General features: G+C 38.9%; 1 protein-coding gene across 1 annotated transcript in view; it reads left to right on the top strand.

Annotated features, from left to right (window-relative positions):
* Nucleotides 1-4290: 4290 nt before the first annotated feature.
* The window catches only part of CARNMT1 (carnosine N-methyltransferase 1), a 39650-nt gene continuing 16738 nt past the window's right edge, over nucleotides 4291-27202 (top strand). Inside the window, 4 exon segments of the mRNA XM_082694450.1 lie at nucleotides 4291-4365; nucleotides 4367-4785; nucleotides 12849-13044; nucleotides 13881-14044. Coding sequence (XP_082550576.1) covers nucleotides 4306-4365; nucleotides 4367-4785; nucleotides 12849-13044; nucleotides 13881-14044 — 839 coding nt within the window. The 5' untranslated portion in view covers nucleotides 4291-4305.

Genomic DNA, 27202 nt, shown 5'->3' with positions numbered 1-27202 from the left:
TGCTGAGCAGAGAGCCCGATGTGGGGCTCCATCCCAGGACCCTGGGATCATGACCTGAGCTGAAAGCAGAAGCTTTAACCCACTGAGCCACCCAGGTGCCCCAGATTGCCTATTTTTTAATCATTATTTATTTATTTGACAGAGATCACAAGTAGGCAGAGAGGCAGGCAGAGAGAGAGAGAGAGGAGGAAGCAGGCTCACTGCCAAGCAGAGAGCCCCATGCGGGACTCGATCCCAGGACCCTGAGATCATGACCTGAGTGGAAGGCAGACGCTTAACCCACTGAGCCACCCAGGTGCCCCAATTGCCTATGTTTTTATCTCTACATTTTTCAGTTTGAAAATTCCCATAATTCAATTTTTTTCAAATAAGAAACATAATTTACTTAGAAACTTCTTCTGGGCTGAAATGTAAAAATGTATCGATAAGAATAAAGTAGAAGTCACAGGTTTATGTGTCATTTTAAAGATTTTTTGTTTTGACATTATTGTAGATCGGTTTACTGTTGTAAGAAATAATTCAGACAGATTCCCTATATCCTTCTCTGCAATAGCAATATCCTGCATAGCTATCGCATAATATCTCAATCAGCAAGTTGACATTGATACAATCAATGGCCCTTATTCAATTTCACCAGTTTGGAATGTATTCATTTATGATATATGGCATGTATATTAGTTTCTATGCAATTCATCAAAGCGTACATTTGTGTGACCTCCACCATAGTCAGGATATAGTTCTATCACAAGATCCTTTCACAGGGGCGCCTGGGTGGCCCTGTTAGTTAATAGTCCGCTTCGGCTCAGGTCATGATCCCAGAGTCCTGGGATTGAGCCCTACATTGGGCTCCCTGCTCAGCAGAGAGCCTGCTTCTCCCTCTCCCTCTGCCTGCTGCTCTGCTTACTAGTGCTCTCTAGCTCTGTGCCAAATAAATGAAACACTAAAAAAAAAAAAAAGAAAGTTTCTTTTTCACAGCCACAGACACCACCCTTCCTCCTCCTTACCATCTCTAAACTCTGGCAGCCAATAATCTGTTCTCCCAACTCCATAATTTTTGTCATTTCAAGATAAAATACGTAAATGGAATCATATAGTATCTGTAAGCCTTTGAGATCCCCCCCCCCACCAACCGTAGTTCTTTTGAGATTCATTTGATTTATTGGGTGTATAAATTAATCTTCCTTTTCTTATTGCCAAGTAAGTATCCTATGGTATGGGTGCGCCCCAGTTTCTTTAAGCATTCATCTGCCAAAGGACATTTGAGTTGTTACTAATTTTTGGCCTTCACAAATAAAGCTATCATGAACATTCATGGAAATGAGGTTTTTGTGTGAACCCATTTTTCTTTTCATTTCCTTGGGATAAATGTCCAAGAGTGCAATTACTGGGTGTAAGAAACTGCTATACCTTTTTCCACAGTGGCTGTTCCATTTTACATTCTCATCAGCAGTGTATGTATATATGAGTGTGTGAGTTGTAACTGTTTAACTAATAGTTTTTCAGAATAACTGAAGGAAGAATGATGGCTTTTTGGTTATTAATTCCTGGAGATTAACTGATCTCTTTCTGATGAAAATGTTTCAGCCCAAATGACCCCTTGGTTTGGGGAGATTTCTATAGGAGAAACTCACTGCAAAGAAATAAGGTCAAGGAAGTCCTAAAAGTATTTTAAAACAAGGCTAAAAATTTATCCTAAAGACCTTTGAAAGGAAGAGAAAAAAAAAAAAAAACAACGAACATCTATTGAGCAGATATACCAGTCATTTCTCATTCTTTATCTCATTTATTCCTCTTGATGACCCTGTAATAAGGGTTATATGTCCATTTTAGAAATAATGTAATCAAGGGGCACCTGGGTGGCTCAGTTGGTTAAGCTCACGACTTTGGCTCAGGTCATGATCTTGGGCCCCTGAGACTGAGTTCCACATCAGGCTCCCTGTTCAGTGAAGAGTCGAATTCTCCCTCTCCATCTGCCCCTTCCCCTGGTGGTGTGCTTGCTCTTTCTCAAATAAATAAAATCTTTTTTTTTTTTTTTTAAAGAAATAATGTAATTGAGGTCTCAAATTACTTTTCAAACAGTCACAGTTAGCAAACTGGCAAGTCGAGACTAAAAAGCTCAGCTTCTAGCTGCCTTTAACTCAGTGCAAGAAACATAGGAGGCAATCAGCACATTTGTTGAAAGGAATGAATGGATGAATGTCAGCTCTGTTGTTTATTTATTTTTTTAAAGATTTTATTTATTTGACACACAGAGAGAGATCACAGGTAGGCAGAGAGGCAGGCAGAGAGAGAAGGGGAAGCAGGCTCCCTGCTGAGCAGAGAGCCGGATGTGGGGCTCAATCCCAGGACCCTGAGAACATGACCTGAGCCAAAGGCAGAGGCTTAACCCTCTGAGCTACCCAGGTGCCCCAGCTTTGCTGTTAATGTATCCCTTGGCAAGACTATTAATTTCTCTGAGTCTGTGTCTTCATTTGTTAAAGGAAGACAATAATAACACCTCCTTCACAGAGTTGTGAACAAATAAGGTGATACAATAGGGGGAAAAAAACAATTGGGAAAATGTAAAATGTTGAACAGCGTAAAATTCAGTCAGTATCATAACCAAATACAGACAAAATATAGGCAGGAGACTTGGCTACGAAGCTATAGTGCCAGTAATGTACTCTGTCCCTGGAATCACTTAATTGCTGTTTCCCTAAGTTCCTCATCTGTGAAATCACAACTGAGATTAAGGTTGAGCACCTAATGACACAGACCCTAAGATTCTTACCTAGTAATGAGGCGGGATCAAGAAATTAATTTGAAAATGTTGCACCTGGTTGGGTCAGTTAGTTAAGCATCTGACTTGATTTCCGCCTGGGTCCTGCTCTCAGGGTTGTGAGATCTAGTCCCTTGTCAGGCTCTGCTCTAATTGTGCAGGCTGCTTGGGATTCTCTCTTTCCCTCTGTCTCTATCCCATCACCCCAGCTCTCTATCTTTCTTTCTCTCTCTCAAAAAGAAAGGTTTGTTATACTTCCCAGGATGATAAAAAGTATTATGCTGATTATAATTATCCATGGCATTTTGGTCTTTATTAGGTCATTTAGACCTATACCAATGCATCAAAATTATTACATAGATAATTTGTATATTGATGTGTACATGTATATATGAAAACAGTAGAGGTAACAGTTAATAGCACGAGACTATATATATAACTTACAAACACACAGGGGTCTCTAAGAAAAATCCACACTGGATTATTTCTATCCACAGTGGATAGAAAATGCGCAAGAAATGGCCAAGAATTTGATACACTGTGTCTGTGTAGGGGATAAAGATGGCTAGGGTGAAGCACACAGAAACTCCACATTTGTAACCCTTTGTAGTTTCCTTTTGAATTCTGGACCACATATTTCTGCATTACTGTTAAAAAAAAGACTTAAATTTTTTCTAAAAATCTTGTATAAAAACGGAACATTAACATAGCATAACCACAGGACTTTATTTAAAGCTTTGCCCTTAAATTAATAATTTAAATTATGAAAATATGAAACCACTTCCATTTCAGTATGATTTTATTTTTTTTTTTTATGGAATTTTTGCTTCCTGGGCATGTTTAACTGTTCTGAATAAAGCAATCTTTTCTTTTAAGTACTTTTTTGTAAGACTGATATGCTGAGTGTAGATAAAATTGAATAAAAGGAGTTATTTCCTAAGAATAATATTAAATGTGTGTGAGGCACCTATTTTAACTACGAGGTCAGAGACAAATGAGATAGAAAGTGTATGTAGATGAAGAGGAAGACGTTAAGTCCTGCACTGCTAAGGGCCACCATGAGATGTCTGGCGCCAGTGTTGAGGCACTGTGGCTCCTGTGCATTTTGGTGGTCTTCCAAAGCGTGGATACTGGGTAGGGTTTGGCTTTAACATCTTTTTCCTCTGCTGCCGTCACCAGTCAGGACGGGAATAGGATTTTCGCAAGCCTCTAAACACTGAAAAGATGATGGTGATTCTCTTCCCTATGTGATTAAAAATGGAAATAGATTTAGAAAATAAAGCTTAAATCTTCCCACTAGATTTTCTTAAATAAAAATTCCTAATAAGTTCATCAAAGCTGAACTCTTTTTCCACCTTTCCTTCCTTTAGACTTGGCTCCAGAATCCAGCACTTTCAAGCTGTTAAACCAACCCACGCGGCTTCCCGCAGGTGCCAGCCCCACCCCAGCAGGGATCTCCTCCTTCACTCCTCCCACCTGCCCCTTCGCCCCGCCCACTGGGCGCGTCGTCGTTACGGCAGCGCGCTGTCGCCGAAGTCCCGCAGCAAATGAGCGCAGGCGGCGGCGGCCCTTCGTCGTACCCTCGCGGGCGCATGCGCGCTCGTGCCGGGCGCTCCTGAAGACCTGGCGGAGCCCGGCGCGGATGGAGGCCTGAGGGCGGCGGGGGCGGAGCGCACCGCGAGCTGGGGGCATGTCCGCGGCGGGCGCCGTCTAGAGGAAGGCCGAGCAGCCGCCACCACGCTCTCAGTCGCGGCGAGACGCAAGCGAGCCAGGCCTAGGGCCGCGGCGGCGATGCAGCGACGGCGGCGCCCTCCGCCGCCGGCTTCTCAGCTGCCCGAGGGCTGCGGGGGAGGCGGCGGCGGCCGCAGCGGGAGCGAGGAGGTGGAAGTGCAGTTCTCCGCCGGGCGTTTGGCCTCGGCCGCGGCGGTTTCGGCGGCGGCGGCGGCCGCGCGCAGCACGGAGGAGGAGGAGGAGCGGCTGGAGCGCGAGCACTTCTGGAAGATCATTAATGCCTTCCGCTACTACGGGTAAGAAGCCCGTGGCGGACCCCGGCGCAGCCCATCGAGGTGCCCGCCGGTCGCGGCGGACCCGCCGGAACGGGGGCGCCCGCCGCGCTCGCCCTCGGCCGCCACGCCTCCGGGGCGCCGGGACCGGGCCGCCAGATCAGACCTCGGGGCCCCTGAGTCACCTCGTACCACCTTAGCCCCTCCCGGCCCTGCACCGCCGCGTGTCTGCCGCGCCGTCTGCTGCCCAGCCTCGTGTCTTCCGACCTCGGGATCAGATTAGCTCTCTTGCCTTCCATCCCTCGTTCAAGGTTTGGCTGTGAGGCCGGTGGGGGTGACCGGAAAAGTGCTGTTAACAATTGCAGATAGAAGATGACGGTGGTAAAATCGGCCGGTGCTGGGCATGATCTTTATGTGTTGTCGATGTCCTCCAAACCGAACACACGGAGAACCCAAGTTCACCTACACGTGGGATGCCGTAGGACGAATTTTCCCAAACTGTTGCCAGTTCTTGTGAGAGCTGCATCAGATTTTCACCCCAACCCCCTTGGCGCTTTGAACGTGCAGGCACATTAGTGGTGAATGATGGCGCTCAGTGTCTTTAACTGGTGGGTGAAACTAATAAGGTCGAAGGTGGTCCGGATGTTCTCAAATTTGCTAATTATTAAAGAGGGAAATGAGAGAAGGCACAGTAAAGAACCGCTTTCATGATCTTTTATTCTGCAGGCATGTATCGAATTCTCACTATGGGCTGGGCACTGTGGTAGGACTTTTAAACTCCCTAACTTTAGTTTTCTTCTTTCTAGATAGATGTTAAAATAGCGTAGTCGCAACATTATAATCTCAGGATCTGAAAGGGACTTAGATTTTCAGGGAAATAGAGCACTTTTATTCCTGTTAGAGTTGAGCCCACCGATGACTATGTGTTGAGTCTGCAGTTGGAATGAGATAGGACCCGCACAAGTAAAACTGTTCCCTTAGATGGGCTCCTGTTGTGATAGTCAGTGCAAACTAACTTTTTTTTTTTTTTTTTTTTTTTTAATGACTATGACCTCTTCAAGGGCAGGGACTGAGCCTTATTTATTTTTGTGTCACCAGTGCTTGGCATATGTTGTTGAAGCTCTATTTTTAACAAATAAGACAAGTAGTAGCAAAGAAATACATTTGACCTTCCCAGATAGCTTGCGAATTTGTGACAAATCGGTAGTTTGTTACTATTTGAATTTGGAAACTTGCTTAATTAAAGCCTAAAGTGATTTAGAATCTCATTGCATTTTTGTAACATGAGTTTTTTGAAGTACAAAGATCTTGAAATAATTTACTGGCTAAACCCAGGCATAGGAACTAGAGTGCATTACCTGTGGAGCCCAAAAGGGAATTAACTAGTGTGGGGATTTTATTTGGTATGGACAGAGGCAGGAAGGCAGGCAACCACAGACTTGAATTTGATGCAAGTATTGTGTCTTAAGAATCGTGCAGGGAGGAGAAACAACTAACACTAGATTTAGATAGCTGGGAGAGGTAGATACAGAAAAGTCTGGTACATTTTACTGTGGAAAAATCTAGAAAAGGGTACTGGACTATGCTTGGGAAAGATAGTGGACCCAGATAGTTAAGATGTGTTTCTGTGCTGGCTCTAATATATTAAGACTAATCTAAAATTGATAGTTAAGATTAGGTATCAAGTGGGCCCTTGTGTGGGCCAATAGGGACCTTTGACCTGGAAGTAGGGCTCAAGTGTGGCAGTGTAGAGAAGAGTGCTTGTGTGCATGTTCTAATGGTTGTATAATTTCTTATACTCTAATCCCCCTTTAGCAGTTTAATATGAGATTGAGGATAATTTCATTTTTTAAAAACAATCCTTTTTATTTGTGTGTATTCTTTATGGAACACTTCCAATAGGAGCACCTGGGTGGTCCTGGAATCGAGAGCTGCATATCAGGCTCTCTGCTCATCAGGGAGTCGTGTCTTCTCCCTCTCTTTTTGCCTGCCTCTCTGCCAACTTGTGATCTCTCTCTCTCTGTCAAATAAATTTTAAAAATCTTTAAAAAATGTTATTAAAAAAACACTTCCAGTAGACTGAAGATAGTATTAAAAATATGCTTTAAAAAACCTCAGTGGAAGGGCTAGGGATATGGAAAGCATTTTGTAGCAGAAAACAAACTGGGTTGCCATTGCAACATTTTCTGATCTAGACCCGTGCTGTTCAATACCGTAGTCACTAATCACATTTGGCTAAATTTAAGCTTAAGTTAATAAAAATTTAATAAAATTTAAAATTCATTTCCTCAGTCTTACTAGCCACATTTCAAGTGCTCAGTAGCCACATGTGGCTGGTGTCAGCTATATTGGACAGGGCACATGTAAGCCCTGCAGTAAGTTCTGATGGACAGTCTCTTCTAAACCTTTAGCAAGTACTTCTAAATTTTGGAGAGCTTAGTTTCGCTGCTAAATGCCTTTTAGTCGTTATATAGGGGATTTAGCTTAAAGGTCACAGGGCAAGAGATGTCTTAATATTTTTCCAATGGCTTCTAATTTTGTGTTGCCTACGGGTTTTGCTTAGATGACATATTTTGATTAAGGCAAAAATGATTGTAGCATTGTAGCAAATAGTAAAAAAAAAAAAAAAAAAAAAAAAAAAGGTTTTCATCCCTAAGATACCAGTCTTGTTATTAATGAAGATACTCACATTAGAAGATACTACAGTTGAAAATTAAACATCTTGTCAGAAACAGCCTACTTTTAGAAATAGCAGTTAGGTAAGATTTTAAAAATTGAGATACAGTTTTTTTGTACAGGTGCAGGAACAGGCATATAAAAAGGTGAACAGCTTGCCCAGGCTTATACAACCAAATTGTGGTAGAGTCTGGCCTGAAATTCAAGATGGTTCACTGCATTAGTAAGCAGCAATACTAGTAAGACAGTTTTAATATTTTAATAAATTTTGAAGTGGATTGGGTCAGATTTTCCTTCCGAAAGGATACACTTTCCTGTTTAGAGTGCTAGAGTAGTTCAACAGGTGCAAAGAAATGGGTCTATGACCTTGGTCCTTGGCTCAGACCCAGTATCAGACCCACCCTGATGAAAGGAGACAGAGTTGGGGGTCACTGCCAAGACCAGCCTTCTGGGGACGCCTGGGTGGCTCAGTTGGTTAAGGAGCTGCCTTCGGCTCAGGTCATGATCCCAGGGTCCTGGGATCAAGTCCCACATCAGGCTCCTTGCTCGGAGCCTGCTTCTCCCTCTGCCTCTGCCTGCCTCTCTGTCTGCCTGTGCTCACTCGCTCTCTCTCCCTCTGTCTCTGACAAATAAATAAATAAAATCTTAAAAAAAAAAAAAAAAGACCAGCCTTCTAGAGAGAGCCGAAGGTAGAGATACCCTTGAAATATGGCTGGCCACTCTATTTTCTACCCTTAATCACCAGAGGATATGGCCTCTTGCTGCTGATTGAGTTCAGAACCAAGGAGAGTCTGAAGGTTGTAAAACATTCCTTTAAAGCAGCATTGGTAAATTCTTAAGGTCAGAGGACTAGGTGGTCTCTGTTACAAGTATTCAACTCTGCCCCTGTGTGAAAGCAACCATAGGCAGCATGTGAACAAATGGATATGGCTACGTTCCAGTAAGTCTTTACAAAATGGACCTAGTAGCCGGGGGACATAGTGTACCCACCCCTGCCTTAAATTACATTGGTAGTGTAAGCATTTCCAGAATAGTGAAGTTAGCCGCATTTAAAATAGTGTAAAGAGTGGACTCTTGTGTCAGCTTCAGGAAGACCTCATTTATTTCAGAAGACTCACTGTGGATGTATGTTATGGACAGTTGTGTGGACCATTAAAAATCAAGGGTTAGGAGGGGCGCCTGGGAGGCTCAGTGGGCTAAGCCTCTGCCTTCGGCTCAGGTCATGATCCCAGGGTCCTGGGTTCGAGTCCCACATCAGGCTCTCTGCTCAGCGGGGAGCCTGCTTCCTCCTCTCTCTCTGCCTGCCTCTCTGCCTACTTGTGATCTGTCTGTCAAATAAATAAATAAAATCTTAAAAAAAAAAAATCAAGGGTTAGGGGATGTGCTGCAAATCGCCCTGTTCTGTATAGTTACCTCACTTCTGTTATCAGTAATTGACAGCAGATATGTGTGGGCTCTATGGACCATTCCATAACTTATCTCAGCTACGCGGCAATCATGGAAGTTAAGTAATCCCCATGGAGAATGAAAAATGGCACCAAGGGGGTATATAACTGAGTATTTATTGATTGTTATTTGCATAGGCTGAAATCTGGAGATTCAGTTGGGACAAACACAAGATTTGTATTTTAGATGAATTCGTTGGGTGTGGTAGACTTTGGGGACAGCATTCCTAGGGAGCAGGCCTCTTGGGAATCTTTGAGAAACCTAATGAGGGCCTGAGAGAGGTAGTGATTTGCAGAGAGTTTATGAAGTAGAATCAAAAGGATCTGGAGCTTGTGGTTGTGGGGTCTGTGAGAAGAGGCATTTTAGGATGACTCATTTGTTTCTGACTTGAGTGGATGTATGGTATACCATTCATCAATGTCAGCCATACAGGAAGAAGTGCAGGGGTTTTATTGGGGTAGGAGGTGATCATGTGCTAAGTTCAGTTTGGATATGTTGAATTTTGAGATATGCTGAGAGGAAGATTATGGGGCATCTAGTGCCCAAGAATACTAGAAATGAAGTACTGGGAGACTGTTTAACCAGGTGGGCTCTGAGTTGTAACCCTTCACGACTCTGCTGTTTGCCTAACACATAATGGTCACCTTAAATAGTTGCTTTAGTGTCCTACTCTATTTTATAGGAATGTAAATTGATATGATCCTTCTGAAAATCAGTTTGTATCAAGAACCTTAAAAATACTTTCCTTTTTTCCTTTAAAAAAAAAAAAAAGATTCATTTATTTTAGAGTGAGCGAGGGGTGGGTGGGGTAGAGGAGGTGGGGGGGTGGGGAGGGTCAGGGTAAGAGGGAAAGGGAGAGAAGCAGACTCCCCACTGAGCTCAGAGCCCACTCTGGGGCTCCATCCCACAGCCCATGAAATCATGACCTGAACTGAAACGAAGAGTCAGACGCTTAACTGACTGAGCCACCCAAGCACCTCAATACTTGTCCTTTCTAAGTTGGTATTTCTTCCTTTGGAAATTTGTACTGTTTTTGTCTTTCTAGAATATAGACAGATTTGGAACACAGAAAAGTTCATCATATAGACAAGTGAAAGTATCTAGATGCCTAGGGAAAAGTACTAAGTAAATTTTGGTTGCATAGATGGGATAATGAACAGTCATTACAGTCATTTGCCCTGTAGTCATTAGAGAAGTTTTTTCTGATCTGGGCAAATTCTTTGGTAAAGATGAAGAATTACAAGTGCTTCTAAAAAGTTGATGTGCATGTGAACCATTTGGAGAGCTTGTGAAACGGCAGATTGCATTTCAGGGGTCTTAGGTGGGGCCTGACTGAGCTGCTTGGTTTCTAGTTATCTCCAAGTGAAGTGCGGTTCTCTGTATCACATTTTGACTAGAGAGGCACTTAAATGGCTTTGTTTTAACAATAGCAAGGAGAAATAATGCCAAAAAGTTAGAAGTGATTCCTTTTAAAGAGGGATTATTAGTAGCTTTTTTTCCTGGAGTACTTTTAATTCTCTACATTTTTTGTATTTTCATTGTGAATGTATTAGTTACATAACTGAGGTGTACCTACCATGTTATTTAGGCCCTGGGCTAAGTGATTTGTGTGCGTTACTTTGTTACATTTTCAATGACATCCCATTGGACTGGCAGAAGAATATAATAGTACGTAACCTTGTGGGGTTTTATGGCTATTTTCCAGAGTAATCCATTTTCAGTGACTTAGTGGTGGGCCTGGCTTTTATTAAATCTCAGTAAATGTTAGCTTCTCTAATCATCATCAGTTTTGTTATGTATTACCTTGTTTTTTATGTGAGACAGTTGGGACACAGAGAAAGGAAGTAACTTCCCAAGGGCTGCACAGCAATAGGTGGCATAGCCTGGATTTCAACCCAGTTGGACTCCACAGCTCACTAGTACACTGTCTCTTTGGGGGGCCAAAAGCAAACATCGATGGAGCCGCTGGCAACGTAATCTTTTCCCATTACCCTGCCATTCCCTCCTTGCCCCTGAGCACCACAGCCACCACACACAAGCTTCGAAAAACTGGTCAGGTTATTGCTTCACTCAAGAGCTTCTTCACAGCTTCTTCTTCTTTTTTTTTTTTTTTTTTTTTAAAGATTTTATTTATTTATTTGACAGAGAGAGATCACAAGTAGGCAGAGAGAGAGGAGGAAGCAGGTTCTCACTGAGCAGAGAGCCCTATGTGGGGCTCGATCCCAGGACCCTGAGATCATAACCTGCGCTAAAGGCAGAGGCTTAACCCTCTGAGCCACCCAGGCACCCCCTTCTTCACAGCTTCTTAATTATTATCCAGAAATTAGAGAGTAATTTGGCATAAAAGTGAGACAGTTACTTGGGTGAATAGAAAGATTCGGACAACCAAATGAAATAGTATGGAGTAAATGCCAAAAAACGTTGAGAAGAAACACAAACACTTACTTATTTGTTTGTATATATAAAATGCAAAGAATGATGCAGTGAATACCCATGCACCCCACACCTGGTATGCAAAAAAATCCTTTCCTCTGAAAGAACATCACTTTCTTTCATTTTCATTTCCTTGCTTTCTTTGTAGTTATTTTTTATGTGTGTTCAGTCCCTGTAATATTATTTTTATATAAGATAGAATTGTACATTGTGTGTTTTTCTTCAACTTGCTTTTTCCAACAAATATTTACATTCATGAGTTTTCTCCATATTGTGTATAGTTGTAGTTGATTAATTTAATAGCATTCCATTGTACTGCACTTCATTCATTTTACTGGTGATGAACCACTAGGTTGTTTGCAGATTTCTTGTTTGTTATATATAACTGTACTAATAAAAAGATAGTTTATGTTTCATGGTGCCCATTTGCAAGAGTTTCTTGAGTATGTGTCTAGGACTGTAATTGCTAGGGAATGTGCATACTAAGCTTTACTGGGGTAATGCTAAATTATGTTCCAAAGTGGTTGTACTAATTTATTGTACTTCTCATCAATCAGTATGTATATATATTCAAGTTACTCAATATTTTTGGAATATTTCCTATAGTCAAGCTTTTAGATTTTGCCCATCTGATTGATGTAAAATGGCATTCATTACAAATATAATAATCAGCTTTTTAAAATGGTGGGGTTTTTTGTTTGTTTTCAGGTTGTTTTTTGTTTTTTTAAGATTTTAAAAATTTATTTATTTGACAGGCAGAGATCACAAGTAGGCAGAGAGAGAGGAAGGGAAGCAGGCTCCCTGGTGAGCAGAGAGCCCTGTGCGATGCCGATGCCTGGATGCGGGGTTCTCTGATCCCAGGGTCCTGTGGGATCATGACCTGAGCTGGAGGCAGAGGCTTTAACCCATTGAGCCACCCAGGTGCCCCTGTTTTCAGGTTTTGTAAATTGGTTATCTCCAAAGTGACCTTTAGAGTTATTTGGAAACTTCTGGAATGCAAATTGTGAATACTATCATGTAAAATGCTATAGAATTTCAATTTTTCCTCTGTTTACTACTTTTGTAGTACATAAGATCCTTTGTGTTTTTAAAAAAATTCATCTTGGTTGGTTCTTAATTTCAAAACACATTTTGTATATTCTAAAGTAATTTCAGAGCAGTGTTCTGCTGTTTGATGGAGAAATTTAAAGTATTCATCTATTTTGCTGAAAATTTTAAGTTTGGAAATGAAAATCATAAAAATAAACTAATTGTACATTAATCCTCTTTATGCTTTCTTTTTTCCCTTCTAAGTGGTGCAAATGTTTACTTTCTTATAAACTGTCTTTTGTTTGGTTGCTTAGAGAATTTGTAATAAGGTAAAAACATAAAACTTCCTAAGCTGATATCATTTAAGAAACCAAAAGATTGTAAATCACAAGGCAGTATCCCGACATTATAAAGGAACAATTGTACAGAAAGACAACCTTAAAATAAGATTGGCCCTCATGAGAATTCTTTTGCCAATTTAAAAAACACCTTTTATGTTTTAGCACCAGTATGCATGAGCGAGTGAACCGAACAGAAAGACAATTTCGATCACTTCCAGATAATCAACAGAAACTACTTCCTCAGTTTCTTCTTCACTTGGACAAGATTCGGAAATGCATTGATCATAATCAAGAAATACTACTGACCATTGTGAATGATTGCATACATATGTTTGAAAATAAAGAATATGGAGAAGATGTATGTGAAAGTTTGTTCTATTTTTATTTTAGGGTTTAATCTCTGCATTTTGAGGTCTTTATCTTTCTGGATTTCATTTTTATATTTTGCATGGGCCATTTGCTCTACTCAGAGAATGTTTTCACTTACATGTTCAAGTATTTGATTAGACTTTTTAGAATAGTATGCCAGAAACTGGATTTGTTCACAGATTTTTTTTTTCCCCCTAGAAGTAGTAAGGTAATTGCTGGCATATTGCTGTTTGATTCACATTGTGTTCTAACTGTTCTAGCATATAGAGTTAGTGACTTTAACTTTTACAACCAACTCTTTAGCTGTGTAAAATTTCCTTTGCTTAAATTCATTTTCAGTATCTTGTATCGATACTTATCTTTTACTTTAAGAAGTTATTTTCACTTATAAATCTCAAGGGACTGGCAGTAATAAAGACTGAAGTCCTTTTTTGGTATCCACAGGATGGATACAGTTGGGTCACTCCTGTGTGAGCCTCTCCATGCTGCCCCGTCAATGACCTGGAGGGACTTCCTTCCCTCTCTTAGAGAGAAAAGATGTTCCGTCTCCATAGCAGCTCAGTTCTGGTCCTCCCTGAGTAAAGACTGCTTAGTTATACGGTGGTTTCATGATTAATGGACCTTAAATCTATTGAGGGTAGAAGTGAGACCCCCAAACTCTTTTCGTGTAGGATCTCAAGCTGCACTTGAACCCTGGTTGAGGTGAGAGGCTAGTGATGTATCCACTAAACCATCCATATAGCCCTGTAGTAGCATGTCTGTTTGATCATATTCAAGACTGATTTCCTTGGTCAGAAGCTAATTGATTTCTGTTTTTTTAAACAGGGGAATGGAAAGATTATGCCAGCATCTACATTTGACATGGATAAACTAAAATCTACACTGAAACAGTTTGTGAGAGACTGGAGTGAAACCGGGAAAGCAGAGAGGGACGCCTGCTACCAACCAATCATTAAAGAAATTTTAAAAAATTTTCCGAAAGAAAGATGGTAAATAGTATCTTATTTTTAACCAATTTTTAAAGATACGTAAGCACTCAGTTTCTCTGTAAGAAATTCCACAGTCCTGATTCATGTTTATAGTTGCTGCATGCCTGTATTTTTCCACATAAGGGTGTGTGGTGTTGTCTGTGTTCGTAGATGCTTTGTGTGAGGTTGTAGTCAATATTTTGAATACTCGATTTAGCACTGAAGGGAAATCACTCCATCTGGAAATTAATAAGGTTAGATTGAGTGTCCATTATCAATGATGTTTTCTTTTATAATTTGCCAATGGCAATGCAAGAAGCTGCAGACTTTGCATTTTCCTCATTATGACAAACTTGTAAGTCGATAAGGGATCTGTAGCTTAGAGCAGAGTTTCTTTTTTGTGCCATGAAAAGCCTCAGCAGTCCACTTTTCAGAATAGCATTTATAAAGGAATCAAATAAAATGCATAAGATTGCAAAGAAACCAATTTTGAAGATTAGTTATCAAAATATTAAAAAGCACATTTGTGCTGGAACATGCTTTGTATCCTGTATCGCATTAAATAAGATCTAGCAGCAAGTGTAATTACTGTATCTTTGAAAATACCACAATATGTGTTATTTTGAGAATCTCAACAACTTCAAAATAACTTCAAGTTAAGTTGCATTTTATAGTGCTCATATACTCTACCTAATCACCAATTCTTAACGTTTTACATTTTATTATTTCTTCCTCCTTCCCTCCCTCCTTCCCCTGTTTTATGATTATGTCTAAAACAACATGTATGCACACTTATTACTTAAGCCATTTGAAAGATCAGTTTGTGTGTATATATATATATATATATATATATATATATATATTTTTTTTTTTTTACCTTTCAATACTTCAGAATTCATTTCTTAAGAGCAAGGATATTTTCTTACATAAAAACAGTGTATTTATCAGATTGAGAAAATTTAACTGAGAATACTGTTTTCTGATCTACAGTCTGTATTCAAGTTTTATAAAATTATCCTGAAGATGTTCTTTATAACACTCTTCTGTCCGGTCTAGAATTCAGCCCTGGATATTATATTACATTTCATTATAACATCTTAGTCTTTAATCTGGAACAGTTCCTTAGCCTTTCTTTGACCATGATGGGGTTTTTGAAGAAGATAAGGCAGTCATTTTATGGAATATTCATCAGTTTAAGATTATTGATGTTTCTTTCTTTCTTTCTTTTTTAAGATTTTATTTATTTATTTGACAGAGAGAGATCACAAGTAGGCAGAGAGGCAGGCAGAGAGAGAGAGAGAGAGAGAGAGAGGGGGAAGCAGGGCCCCACTGAGCAGAGAGCCCAATGCGGGGCTCGATGCCAGAACCCTGAGATCCTGACCTGAGCTGAAGGCAGAGGCTCAACCGACTGAGCCACGCAGGTGCCCCTATCTGATGTTTCTTTATGATTGGATCTGGATTATATGCCTCTTTTCAAAATAATACATAATTGATATGTAATTGATCGTTCTTCTCGGGATATCCCATTGAAAGTCATATAGTGTCTGCCTTAGAGTTGTCAGCCATTGATGATTCTTGCATGAACTGGTCTGTCCTGTGCTGATTATGGAATGGTGCTTTTCTAAATTTATAATTATCAGTCAGCATTCTACTGTATCTATAAACTATTATCTGAAAAGACATATGGTTTCTGTTTTATTCAGTGGGTTATGATCCGTTACTTTTGTTTGTTTATTGTCATTGCTGCCTCAGATTTAGCAAGTGGGAATCCCTTCAAGTTGGCCCCTGTGTCCTGTCACGTGGCCCAATTCTTTTTGAGCGCGTCCTTATTTTCTGGCACAATAAGGTATTTCAGTCCCATCATGTATCTTCCCTACTTTAGTTCTGGAATTGGATATTTTTCCAAGAACCTGTTTCCTTTAATGTGGAATTGTATGTAGGAACCAAGATCTGGCACTAGACATGTTTGTTGTTACTAAGGTGTCACAGCTTTTGAGCCTTTCAGTAGGCAGAGAACACACACATAGACGCACACTGGAAAGCATTCATTCGTACTGATTCCTTCAGTTCCAGTCCAACCCCAAAGATTTCCTTCTTGGCTTCCCCTGTTCTTTACATCTGTCTGCCTTTTCCCACAGTGAGAGCCTGGCTTGGGACAACATCCGTACATTCACTCATTCACTCAGTCCTGTAGTACTCACATAATGGTTTCAGAATTGCTGCCTCCATACTACTCTGAGAAACAAACTGCCAGCAGGTGTTTAGGATTTGCTACCAATTATTTTTCCCCTAAGTGAAGAGTATTCGCAAAAATATTCTTCACAAGTTACTGACATAAGCTTTGCTTCAACCCCCTATCCTCAGTGTGGTTGTGTTTTTTTATTTGAAAATCAGTATATCGAAGTTTATTTTTCTGTTTGCTTCCCATTTTTAGGGTTCTGTCTTGCCCCCACTCCCCATCCTTGTTCATTTAAATTTACTTTTTGATTTGTGTGCTATCAGTTATCAACTTGTGATATCCAGAAAAAGTGGTATTCCCTTCCCTGTTCCTTTAGTAGCCATCTCAACACCGTATTCTCAATACCACAACCCGTGTAAGTAATCAGTATCATTAATTTCTTGTTTATCCTTCTTGTTTTTATTTTTTGTTTCTTTTTTTTTAAAGATACTTAAAAAATTTATTTATTTAACAGATAGAGATTACAAGTAGTCAGAGAGGCAGGCAGAGAGAGAGAGGAGGTAGCAGGCTCCATGCTGAGCAGAGAGCCCGATGCGGGGCTCGATCCCAGGATCGTGGGATCACGACCCGAGCCTAACCCACTGAGCCACCCAGGCACCCCTATTTTTTGTTTCTTATGTAAGCAGATACAGGTGCTTTCTTCTTAGTTACCTCTTGTTTCATGCACAATATGCAGTAGTATTCTGTGTATTTTATGTTGCACTCTGCTTTTTTCACTTAGCAGTGTGTCTTAGAAATAGCTATATAGCAGTTCATGGAGATGTTCCTCAGCCTTTTTTACAGCTGTGAAGTACTTCAACCAGTCTTCTGTATGTGGTTATTTAAGTAGTTGGCAGTATCTTATATATTAATTATGTTATAAATTATGTTACAGTTAATAACCATATGCATGGGTATTTTTGTACTGTTGGAAGTGTATCTATAGTATAAATTCTTAGACATGGGATTGCTGAGTCTAAAAGGTAAATGCATATGTAGTGTGGTATGTTAGTCACCTTTTGTGTGCAACAGATTACCACAAACTTAACTGCTTAAAACAGCATACATTTATTATTTCACAGTTTCTTTGGTCAGAAGTCTGGGCATAGCATAATTGCATCCTCTGCATAGGATTTTACAGGGTTGCAATCCAGATGTCTCCTGGGCTGTGTTCTCATCTGGAGGCTTGGCTGTGGAAATACCTGTCTCCAAGCTCACTCATGTTGTTTGCAGACTTGACTTCATTGTGTGTGTGTAGGACTGAGGGCTCTGGCTTTGTTTTAACTGCCTTGGAAACCTGCCTCAGCTCCTAGAGCCCAATTGCCATTCCTCATCTTGTGAGCTTTCCCAAAATGGTCACTTCATCAAGCAGGCAAGGAGAGTCTTAGAGCAAGCAGGCTTTCAGGGGAGTCTTCTATAATGTGGAGTCATCAAAAGGGTGGCTGTTGGTTAGAAGCAAGTCATAGATCCCTGTGCACACTAAAGGGAGGGGATTATAAAAAGGCGTGGACACCGGTAGGTGGGGGGCACTTTCGGGTCTCTGCCAGTTATTGCCACACATGCCTGTAAGGGTTGTACTATTCTGCCTTCTTGCCAGCTATTTATGAAAGTGCCTGTTTACTCACAGCTTTGCCAGATATCATACTACCAAGTTTTTGAACTTTTGCCAATCTAATGGGTGGAGAAACATATCTTGGCCTACTTCTCATTTGCATTTCTTATTATGAATGAAACTGAATATCTTCATATGTTTAAGGGCCATTTTATACTGTGTTTTGAGAACTACATACATGTTCATGTTTTCCCCCTCATTTAAAAATATTGAGGTGAGGAGTGCCTGGGTGGTTCAATCATCTGCCTTCAGCTCAGGTCATGATCCAGGGTCCTGGAAGTGAATCCTGCATTGGGCTCCCTGCCAAGCAGGGAGCTTCTCACTCTCCCTGCCACTCCTCCTGCTTGTACAAGCTCACTTGCGTGCACGCTCTCTCTCTTTCTCTGACAAATAAATAAAATCTTTAAAAAATACATAAATAAAGTTGAGGTAAAATGCATAGAGCAAAAGCAATGGTTTTAAAGTAAACAACTTGATGGTATTTAGTAGATGCACAGTATTGTGTATCCATCATCTCTACAGAGTTTGAAGACATTTGCATGAGCCCAGAATAAATCCCGTACCCATTAGTAGTGATCTTCCATTCTCCTTACCCCACCCCTGACCTCTGTCAGCAGTTTAACTATGAGGTGCCTGGATGTGTTTTTCTTTGAGTTTATTCTGTTTGATGTTTGTTTTACTTTGGAAGGTTTGGGTAGGTAAGTATCACCAAATCAGAGATTGTTTGCTCTTATTTTTTTTTTTTTTTTCTTCTGGGACTTGAGTTGCTTGTATATGAAACTGCTTGACAATGTGTCTCAGGTACCTGTCAGATGACTCTTTTCTCATTAACTCTTTATATTTTAGTTTGGATCATTTCTATTGACCTTAATTGAATTTTACTGATTGTTTATTATCCCAGTGTATTGATAAACTCATTGAAAGACTTAACTCTGCTGCCAAATTTAAAAAAAAAAATGTCTAGGGCTTCCATATACACATACATTTTTGCATGTGTTCTCTCTGTGCTCATATTTCCTATTTGTGCATGTGATCGACCTTTTCTCCTTGATGCTTTAATGTATTTTTTATGGTTAGTTTCAAATCCCTGTCTGATAATTCCACCATATGTGCTCTTTGTGGGTCAGTTCTGATGATGGTTTCCTTTCATATCTGTGGGTTACATTTTTGTTCTGGTTGGCATGTCTCATTTTTTGTTGAATGCCAGATGATGTATGTAAAAGAATACAGAAATTGAAGTAAATAATAATGACAACTAGGAAAAAGGCATTCTCCTTTTGCAAGCTGTGAGCTTGGAGGGGGTAAGTGAAACTTGTGTTTTTAATTTTTAATGTTTACATATATTAGTTGCTTCAATCACTTAAGAAAAAATAGTCTATAGACCTTTCATCTAGAAATATGGCAATGTAACAATTGTTGCTTTCTAGAAAATGAAGTAGTTCCTAAGTTTTCCTCTGCATCTCACCATTTACTTCTTGTACATTGATTTTAGTATCTTTCCTGTGGTAGAGTAATAGAAAGATCTTTGCAATGTTAAGAAACAGACTCTCAGGCATGAAAATATAGTTATTTCTTCAGCAGTAAATGAACTGCTGTGTCCACAGGAAACCCTTGGTGTATTGGAATTATCATCTGTAAAGTATAGGATTTGGACTTTTGTATCTTTTAGCTGGCCTTTAACAGGTAATGGTTGCTAATCCACCTGGTTTGGACCTCTGCATGGGAATGCCATGTAGATTATCTGTAGCTGGGTGCCATGAAAATCACCCACTGGTTTTTTAACTTGTGGCCAGTACATTTTTGACATGCGCTGCTATAGTAACCTGCTGAACACACAGTCGATGGGATAATAGATTCATTATAGACATGCGATTCCTGTGTCACCTAAAACTTTCATTATTTTCATTCCATCATTGATGACAATTGTGACACTTCACTGATTTTCTTTCTTGCTTTTTTAAGATTTTATTTATTTGACAGAGAGAGAGAGAGAGAGCACAAGCAGGGGAAGCAGGAGAGGGAGAAGGCGGTTGCTTGGTGAGCAGGGAGCCCAACATGGGGCTCAATCCCAGGACCCTGGGATCATGACCTGAGCTGAAGGCAGATGCTTAACTGACTGAGCCATCCAGGGGCCTCTCACTGATGATCAATTCTAAAAACAATAATTCTTCAATCTGATTTATAGTGTCCTGAGTCTGAGACCCAGAAATAACTCAGGTAGTGAGTGACATTAAGAGCTCAGGTGAAATTATTTTTCCAGCCATGTTATTACTCAAAAAAAAAAAAAAAAAAAAAAACACAACAACAAATGAAAAACCGGTGCTTCCATTGCTTGTTTCTACATGTCCAAATATTTGATGTACCAGATTCAGAAGTAATGTGGTAATAATAATTCACTGACTTTTTAAAAAAAAGGTAAAATTTAGGAAGTTTCTAATGACATGTTTTTCTGGACAGAAGTTTATTCATAGGCTTCAAAGCTAGGCACATTTCAAATACTTCAGCTATTAGAAATGCTTAAGATATATAGTACTCATTTAAGAAGCTTTTAATTTATATTATTAGTGTCCACAGACTTGTTAACAAATTTTATGATTCCCAGTTTTATCAGTGAAGCTATAGTATGCTTGGGTTTCCTAATTTCTTATAACACTGACTCTTTTCTTCATGCTTTTTGTCATCTTTATTATATTTGGATTGAAGATGATTTGTCAGAGATGAAATTGTGTGGTCTTTGTGATCTTTGACCCTTTTTTTTTGTATGTATTGATTCTTTATTGGATATGTGATTTGCAAATATTTTCTCCAGTTATGTAGGTTGTCTTTTCACTCTCTTGATGTCCATTGATGTATAAAATTGTATAATTTTGATGAAGCCCAATTAATCTATTTTTTTCTTCTGGTGCTAGTATTTTTCAAACTAGTGTTTTTCAAATTTGGTGTCATGAAGATTTTCCCTAGTACTTTCTTCTAATAGTTTTATAGTTTTAATTCTTAAGTTTGTATCTTTGATCCATTTTGAGCTCATTTTGTATGTGATATATTTTTTTACATGGAGATAACTGGTTTTCCCAGCACCATTTTTTAGACTGGTCTTTCCCCATTGAATAGTCTTGGTACTATTGTTGAAAATCAATTGCCTGTACATGTGAGGGTTTATTTCTGGGCTCTTTGTTCTATTGGTCTGTATGTTGCCCCTTACAGCAATTCCATAGTATTTTAATTTTAGTAGCTTTGTAAGGTTTGAAGTCAAGAAGCGTTAGTCCTTCAGTTTATTCTTTTTCAAGATAGTTTTGGCTATTTGGGGCCCCTTGCAATTCCATATGGATTTCAGAATGAACTTTTTCATTTTTGTGAAAAGGCTATTGCAGTTTTATTAGGCATTAGGTTAGCTTGGTTTGGATAGTATTGAGATCTTAACAATATTAAATCTTCCTGTCCATGAACACAGAATGTCTATTTAGATCTTTAATTTCTTTCACCACTGTTTTGTAGTTTTCGGTGTACAAGTCTTTCTTGACCTTGGTCAGATTTATTCCTAAAGTATTTAGTTCTTTTAGATGTTACTGTAAACGGAATTGTTTTCCTAATTTCCTTTTGGATTATTCATTGCTGTTGTATAGAAACACATTTTTTAATGTCTTGATTGTGTAACCCTGCTGCTTTGCTTAATTTATTAGCTGGAGGGGCTTTCTTGTGAATTCTTGGCAGTTTTCTACATACAGATTCATAGCATCTGGGATTGAGATGGTTTACCTCTTCTTTTCCCCTTCAATATGTCTGGCCAGAACTTGTAATACAGTGTTAAATACCAGTGGTGAAAGGGGGCATCCTTATCATGTTCTGGATCTTCGAGGGAAAACTTTCGTTTTTCACCGTTGAGTGTGACGTTAGCTGTAAGTTTTTCTTAAATACCCCTTATCATATTAAGGAATTTGGGGCGCCTGGGTGGCTCAGTCATTAAGCATCTGCCTTCAGCTCAGGTCATGATCACAGGGTCCTGGGATCCAGCCCAGCATATCATGCTCTCTGCTCAGTGGGAAGCCTGCTCCTTCCTCTCCCAATCCCCTTGCTTGTGTTTCTTTTCTCACTGTGTCTCTCTCTGTCAAATAAATAAAAATCTTAAAAAAAAAAAAAGAATTTTCCCTCTGTTTCTAGTTTCATGAACATTTTTATCAAGAAAAGAAAATGTCTTTTCTGTGTCCGGTGAAATGATCATGTTTCTTTCCTTTGTTCGATTAATGTGATATATTACATTGATTGACTTTCTTTTGTTGAACCACCCTTGCATTCCTTGCATAAATTCCTTTCAGTCATGGTGAATAATCCTTTTAATGTGTCGTTGGATTCAATCTGCTAATATTTTGTCCAGGATTTTTACACCTGTATAAAGGGTATTATTAACCTGTTCTCTTTTTCTTTTGTGAAAATTCTTGTGAATTTTCTTTTCCTGAGATGTTATCTGATTTTAGGATAATGTTGGCTTCATAGAATGAATTATAGGAAGTGTTCTTTAATATTTGGGGAGTTTGAGAAGACTTGGTGTTCATTCATCATTAAATAGTTAATAGAATTTACCTCTAAAACCATCTGGTCGGGACTTTTCTTTGTTGGGAGACATCTTTGTCTTTTTAACGATGGGATATTGAGGTGGAAATGTTAAAATACGCTTTTAATTTTTCTTTAGGATATGAGGCCTTCCTCAATAATGCTTCTTTTGAAAACTGTAGGCCTTAGTTGGAGTGAATAGCTAAAAATGACACAGTTTTTAAAGGCTCCTGTGTTTGCTTTAATGAATGCTACAGGTTAGTCTTTTTATCCGTGGTCCTACATTAAATATTCTACAACTGTTAGAATTATGATATAATTATTATGAACTTTTATAAATGTTGATATATGGTGGGATATGTTATTATATTGTAGGATGTTACAGTCTTAAAATTTCTAGTTGGTACTCTCTGTCAATGTATATATTCAGTGCTGTGCTCTAAAAATAATAGATAATAGTTGAATAGCTTCTGTAAACATAAAGTCCAGGTCTTTCTCAAAATTCAAAATATTTCTGTTTTTGAGAAGTAGGTTATAAAGTAAGACATTGTAATTGGAATGTACAAAAGTTTGCATATATTTGGAGGGCTGAATGCCAAATGCTTATGTTAGCTTTATTTTTACCGTCTTCAAACATGACTTTGTTCCTATGCATTGAATCGTGATCATTGAATCATGTATATTACCATGCTGTCCAAACAGCATAACAATGTCAGCTGTACCAAAGGCCATGCATGCTATTGTTAAAAGTACTTAGTGAACTTACACAGAGTATTGTTTTACTGTTATCTAGCTACTATTTTGTTATTATTGTTATTGACAGATAGAATGTGGACTGGTGAAGAAAGAATTAACTCTTAATGAATTTAATAGGTCATTTTATTTTACTTAATTTTTTGGAAAAAATCTTTATTTATTTGACAAGAGAGCGAGCACAAACGGGTGATGTGGCAGAGGGAGAGGGAGAAGCGGGCTCCTTGCCAAGCAAGGAGCCCCATGTGGGAGTTAATCCCAAGACCTTGGGATCATGACCTGAGCTGAAGGCAGATGTTTAATCGACTGAGCCACCTAGGTGCCCCTAGGTTATTTTAAAATTAAAACAAAATTAATTTTTTTGATTAGGTAAAGCACATCACAGTGTTGAAAATTTTAAATATATTTTTTAAGATTTTATTTATTTATTTGACAGAGAGAGAGAGAGAGATCACAAGTAGGCAGAGAGGCAGGCGGAGAGAGAGGAGGAAGCAGGCTCCCTGCTGAGTAGAGAGCCCGATGTGGGGCTCGATCCCAGGACCCTGAGATCATGACCTGAGCCAAAGGCAGAGGCTTAACCCACTGAGCCACCCAGGTACCCCCACAGTGTTGCAAATTTTTAAAACTTCACAAGATTTAAAGTTGCTTTCCTAAAACTGTTACTCGGTTACCCATTTCCCTTCCATGAAAATAATCCATATTATAAGGGTAGACAGGCAGATAAACTTTAAATGAAGCGTGCCAAGATATCTGTCAAACTGTTTTTTGTGTGTGTTATTCTTGGACACAATGGAAAAATTTCATTATCTCTTCCTATGTCATTTGTTTTGCTTTTTAAGTTTATACTGGTTTCCTTATAGTTGATAGGATGAGCTATCAAAAAACTTAAAAAAAAATAAAACTAATGAAACAGTAAAGTTCGTGTTCGTGTTAAATAATTTTGCCATAAAGAAGTAAACCTCTAGTCCTGAAAAAGGGACATTAATTAATAGCCCTTCAGCATCCAAATTGATTTTTAGGAAAATCCTGGTCAACTTTGAGTCTCAGTTAAGTTTCCAGGATCCTGTTTATGCCACAGTAAAGCATATGGGAATTTGATGTCTTTACACTTGGCTGGTTTTGATCCACATTTATGTCAGCTTGTATGTTTTTTGTTTTTTGTTTTTTTCATTTTGAAATTTCAGTGAAGGCCTTTTCTAACTGAGCTGTCTATAAAAGAAAGAATCCTTAAATATGTGTAGAAGTAGCTATACCTGTTGAGCATTAAAGTATTTTTTCCTGTGAAAACACACTTGTCTTATTAGTTGGTCCAATTTGTCTCTTTTTAGAGTTTTACTTTATTCTGCTTTTTAGTTTTCTTAAATAGGCTCCACGCCCAGTGTGGGGCTTGAACTCATGACACGGAGATAGAGAATTGGAAGATCTACCGACTGGGCCACCCACACCCATGCGCCCCTACTTAGAGTTTTTAAGTGCCTGAGTTTGCAAGCATAAGTGGCTTTGAAGCCACAGATTGACATCTGTATTGCAGTCTACTGGCTAATTAAGGAAATGCTATTTTAATTGTGCTGAATGACAGCCATTTTGGTAGTTACTACTAGGCTAGTTACTAGCCTCTGGTCTGTTTTGGTTTTAAATAGATTAGGACTATACTTTAGTGAGCAGTTCATTGAAATTAGCAGTATAACTTTTCTTGAAGTATGAGCTCAAAGTTTAAACCTTTTTCTCAAATATGAACATACGCACACTAGCTTTTCACTTGATGGCCTGAACAGTATGCATTGAGAGTTTCACTTTTTCAGGTGACTAATCATGTTATCATTTGAATTTTAAAATGTTGTGCTATAAAGTTTATAGTTTGCTAAGGAAGGAGATTCTTCAGCTTGAGTCCCACCCGAAATGAAATCACGGCCGCGTAGAACCATATTCTCTTGTGAATCCTGAAAACTGTTGGGACTATATTTTTATATGGTAATTTCATTAACCCACCCCACTTTAGAAGAAAATGAAGTGATACTTTGTGTGTAGGAGAAAAATCGATTGTGTCTTTGCATTTCACTCCAAAATGAAACAGATATACGGTTGGCCAGTTGAATATAGTTCTTTCATATAGTTGGACATTAGGAAACTATATGGTAAGCTTTAAAGAAGCATTTTTTGTCTACCTACATTAAAGAATATAAATTGTAATTTATGAAAGGATTCTCTTAGCTAAAAGAGACCATTTAAAAAGAGAAAATGGAGGAAATGTAGACTAAAGTAATGCAGGAATAGAGACTGAAAATTTAGATTTATCCCTTATCCTGAAAGCCCTCCTTAGCCCAAAACAAATATTTATCTCAGATCTTTCAAACAAAATCTTAAGCTCTTAAAGTTCAGGATTTCAAGTGCTTATAAATCTAGAGTATTAACTCAGTGGAAAAATAGTGTAACTAGACAGTTCACAGAAAAAGAAATACCAGATCCTCAATCTCATAAGAATATGTAAATGTGAAAACCACACTAAGATGCCATTTTTCACCTCTTACATTGCCAAGTTTAAAAGTTATATAACTTAACTAAAGGTATGAGGAAACATAGCTTGCTGAAGGAAGAATAAATCAGTAAAATTTTTAGAAGGCAACTTGGTAATAGCTGACAAAATTTAAATGCATATCTTTTGACTCTTTGAATTCATTTTGCAGAAGCTTTCTATCATTCCTGCATTTGGAAGATCATATATGCCAAAGATTTTAACATTATAATAACAAAAGATTGGGAAAAAATCTAAATGTCCTTAATTAGAGGATTTGGAGACTATATGGTATAGTCATGTAGTGGATTATCGATTCAGTTATAAAACAGATAAGGAAGCTCTGTGTACAAATAGGAAAGATGTTCAAGATGCATTAAATCAGGGATAGCCAACTTTTTCTTAAAGGGCCAGCCAGCAAATATTTTGGCTGTTCAGGCAGAGTAGTCTCTGGGTACAACCTCTGTTGTTGTGGGACACAGCCATAGACAACTTGTATATGTGCATGAATATATTCCAGTAAAGCCTTATTTACAAAAATAGGTCTCTGGCCTGTGAGTCATAGAAAAACTTGGTGTGTAAACTATAGCAGAGGTATGACATGCTGAAATTATTGAGAAGTGAGTCCAAGCTTTGCCTGGGATATTTGGGGAAAACATCATAGATAAGGTGGTAATTTAAACTGAGTTTCTGTGGGTGTATAGGAGTCTAAAGATTAAGGAATTGGTGAGAAGTTGTTTGATAATGGGGGTGCTTTGTTGAGAGTTAATTAAGAGGTAAACTGGGATATGAGGAAGTGGTGATGCAACATGGGAGCTTAAGTGGGTACGAGAAGAATAAATGAAACAAGATGGGATTGGGAGGGAGACAAACCATAAGTGACTCTTAATCTCACAAAACAAACTGAGGGTTGCTGGGGGGAGGGGGTTTGGGAGAAGGGGGTGGTATTATGGACATTGGGGAGGGTATGTGTTTTGGTGAGTGCTGTGAAGTGTGTAAACCTGGTGATTCACAGACCTGTACCCCTGGGGATAAAAATATATGTTTATAAAAAATAAAAAATTATATTTAAAAAAAAAAAAGAGGTAAACTGGGATATTTTTGAAGGGACTAGGCACTAATGGTATTTCTAACCCATTTTCTACCTTTTTAAGGAAAATTTTTATTTATTTATTTGAAAGAGAGCATGAGCAGGATGGAGAGGCAGAGGGAGAGGGAGAAGCTGGCTCCCGGTTGAGCAGGGAGCCCGATGTAGGGCTCCATCCCAGACCCCCAGGATCAAGATCTGAGCCAAAGGCAGACACTTAACAGACTGAGCTACCCAGGCAACCCCCTCCATTCACTACTTTGAATAAAAAATATTTCAATACCTAGCTCTGTTAATCCTTGAAATTTTGCCATCCTTACTTCATTCAGTGTTTGGTTTTGTTTGTGTGAGGTTGTTTTTGATAAATTTTTTAAAAGAAATATTACAGATACAGTTTAAACCGTGCCCTGTAAAACACACTGAGTATATTCTCTTTTTCCAGAGATAAC

The sequence above is a fragment of the Mustela nivalis genome (assembly GCF_964662115.1).
Source record: "Mustela nivalis genome assembly, chromosome: 13".
Lineage (NCBI taxonomy): Eukaryota > Metazoa > Chordata > Mammalia > Carnivora > Mustelidae > Mustela > Mustela nivalis.
The sequence above is the reverse complement of the archived record's forward strand: the minus strand, read 5'-3'. Positions and strand labels throughout refer to the sequence as shown.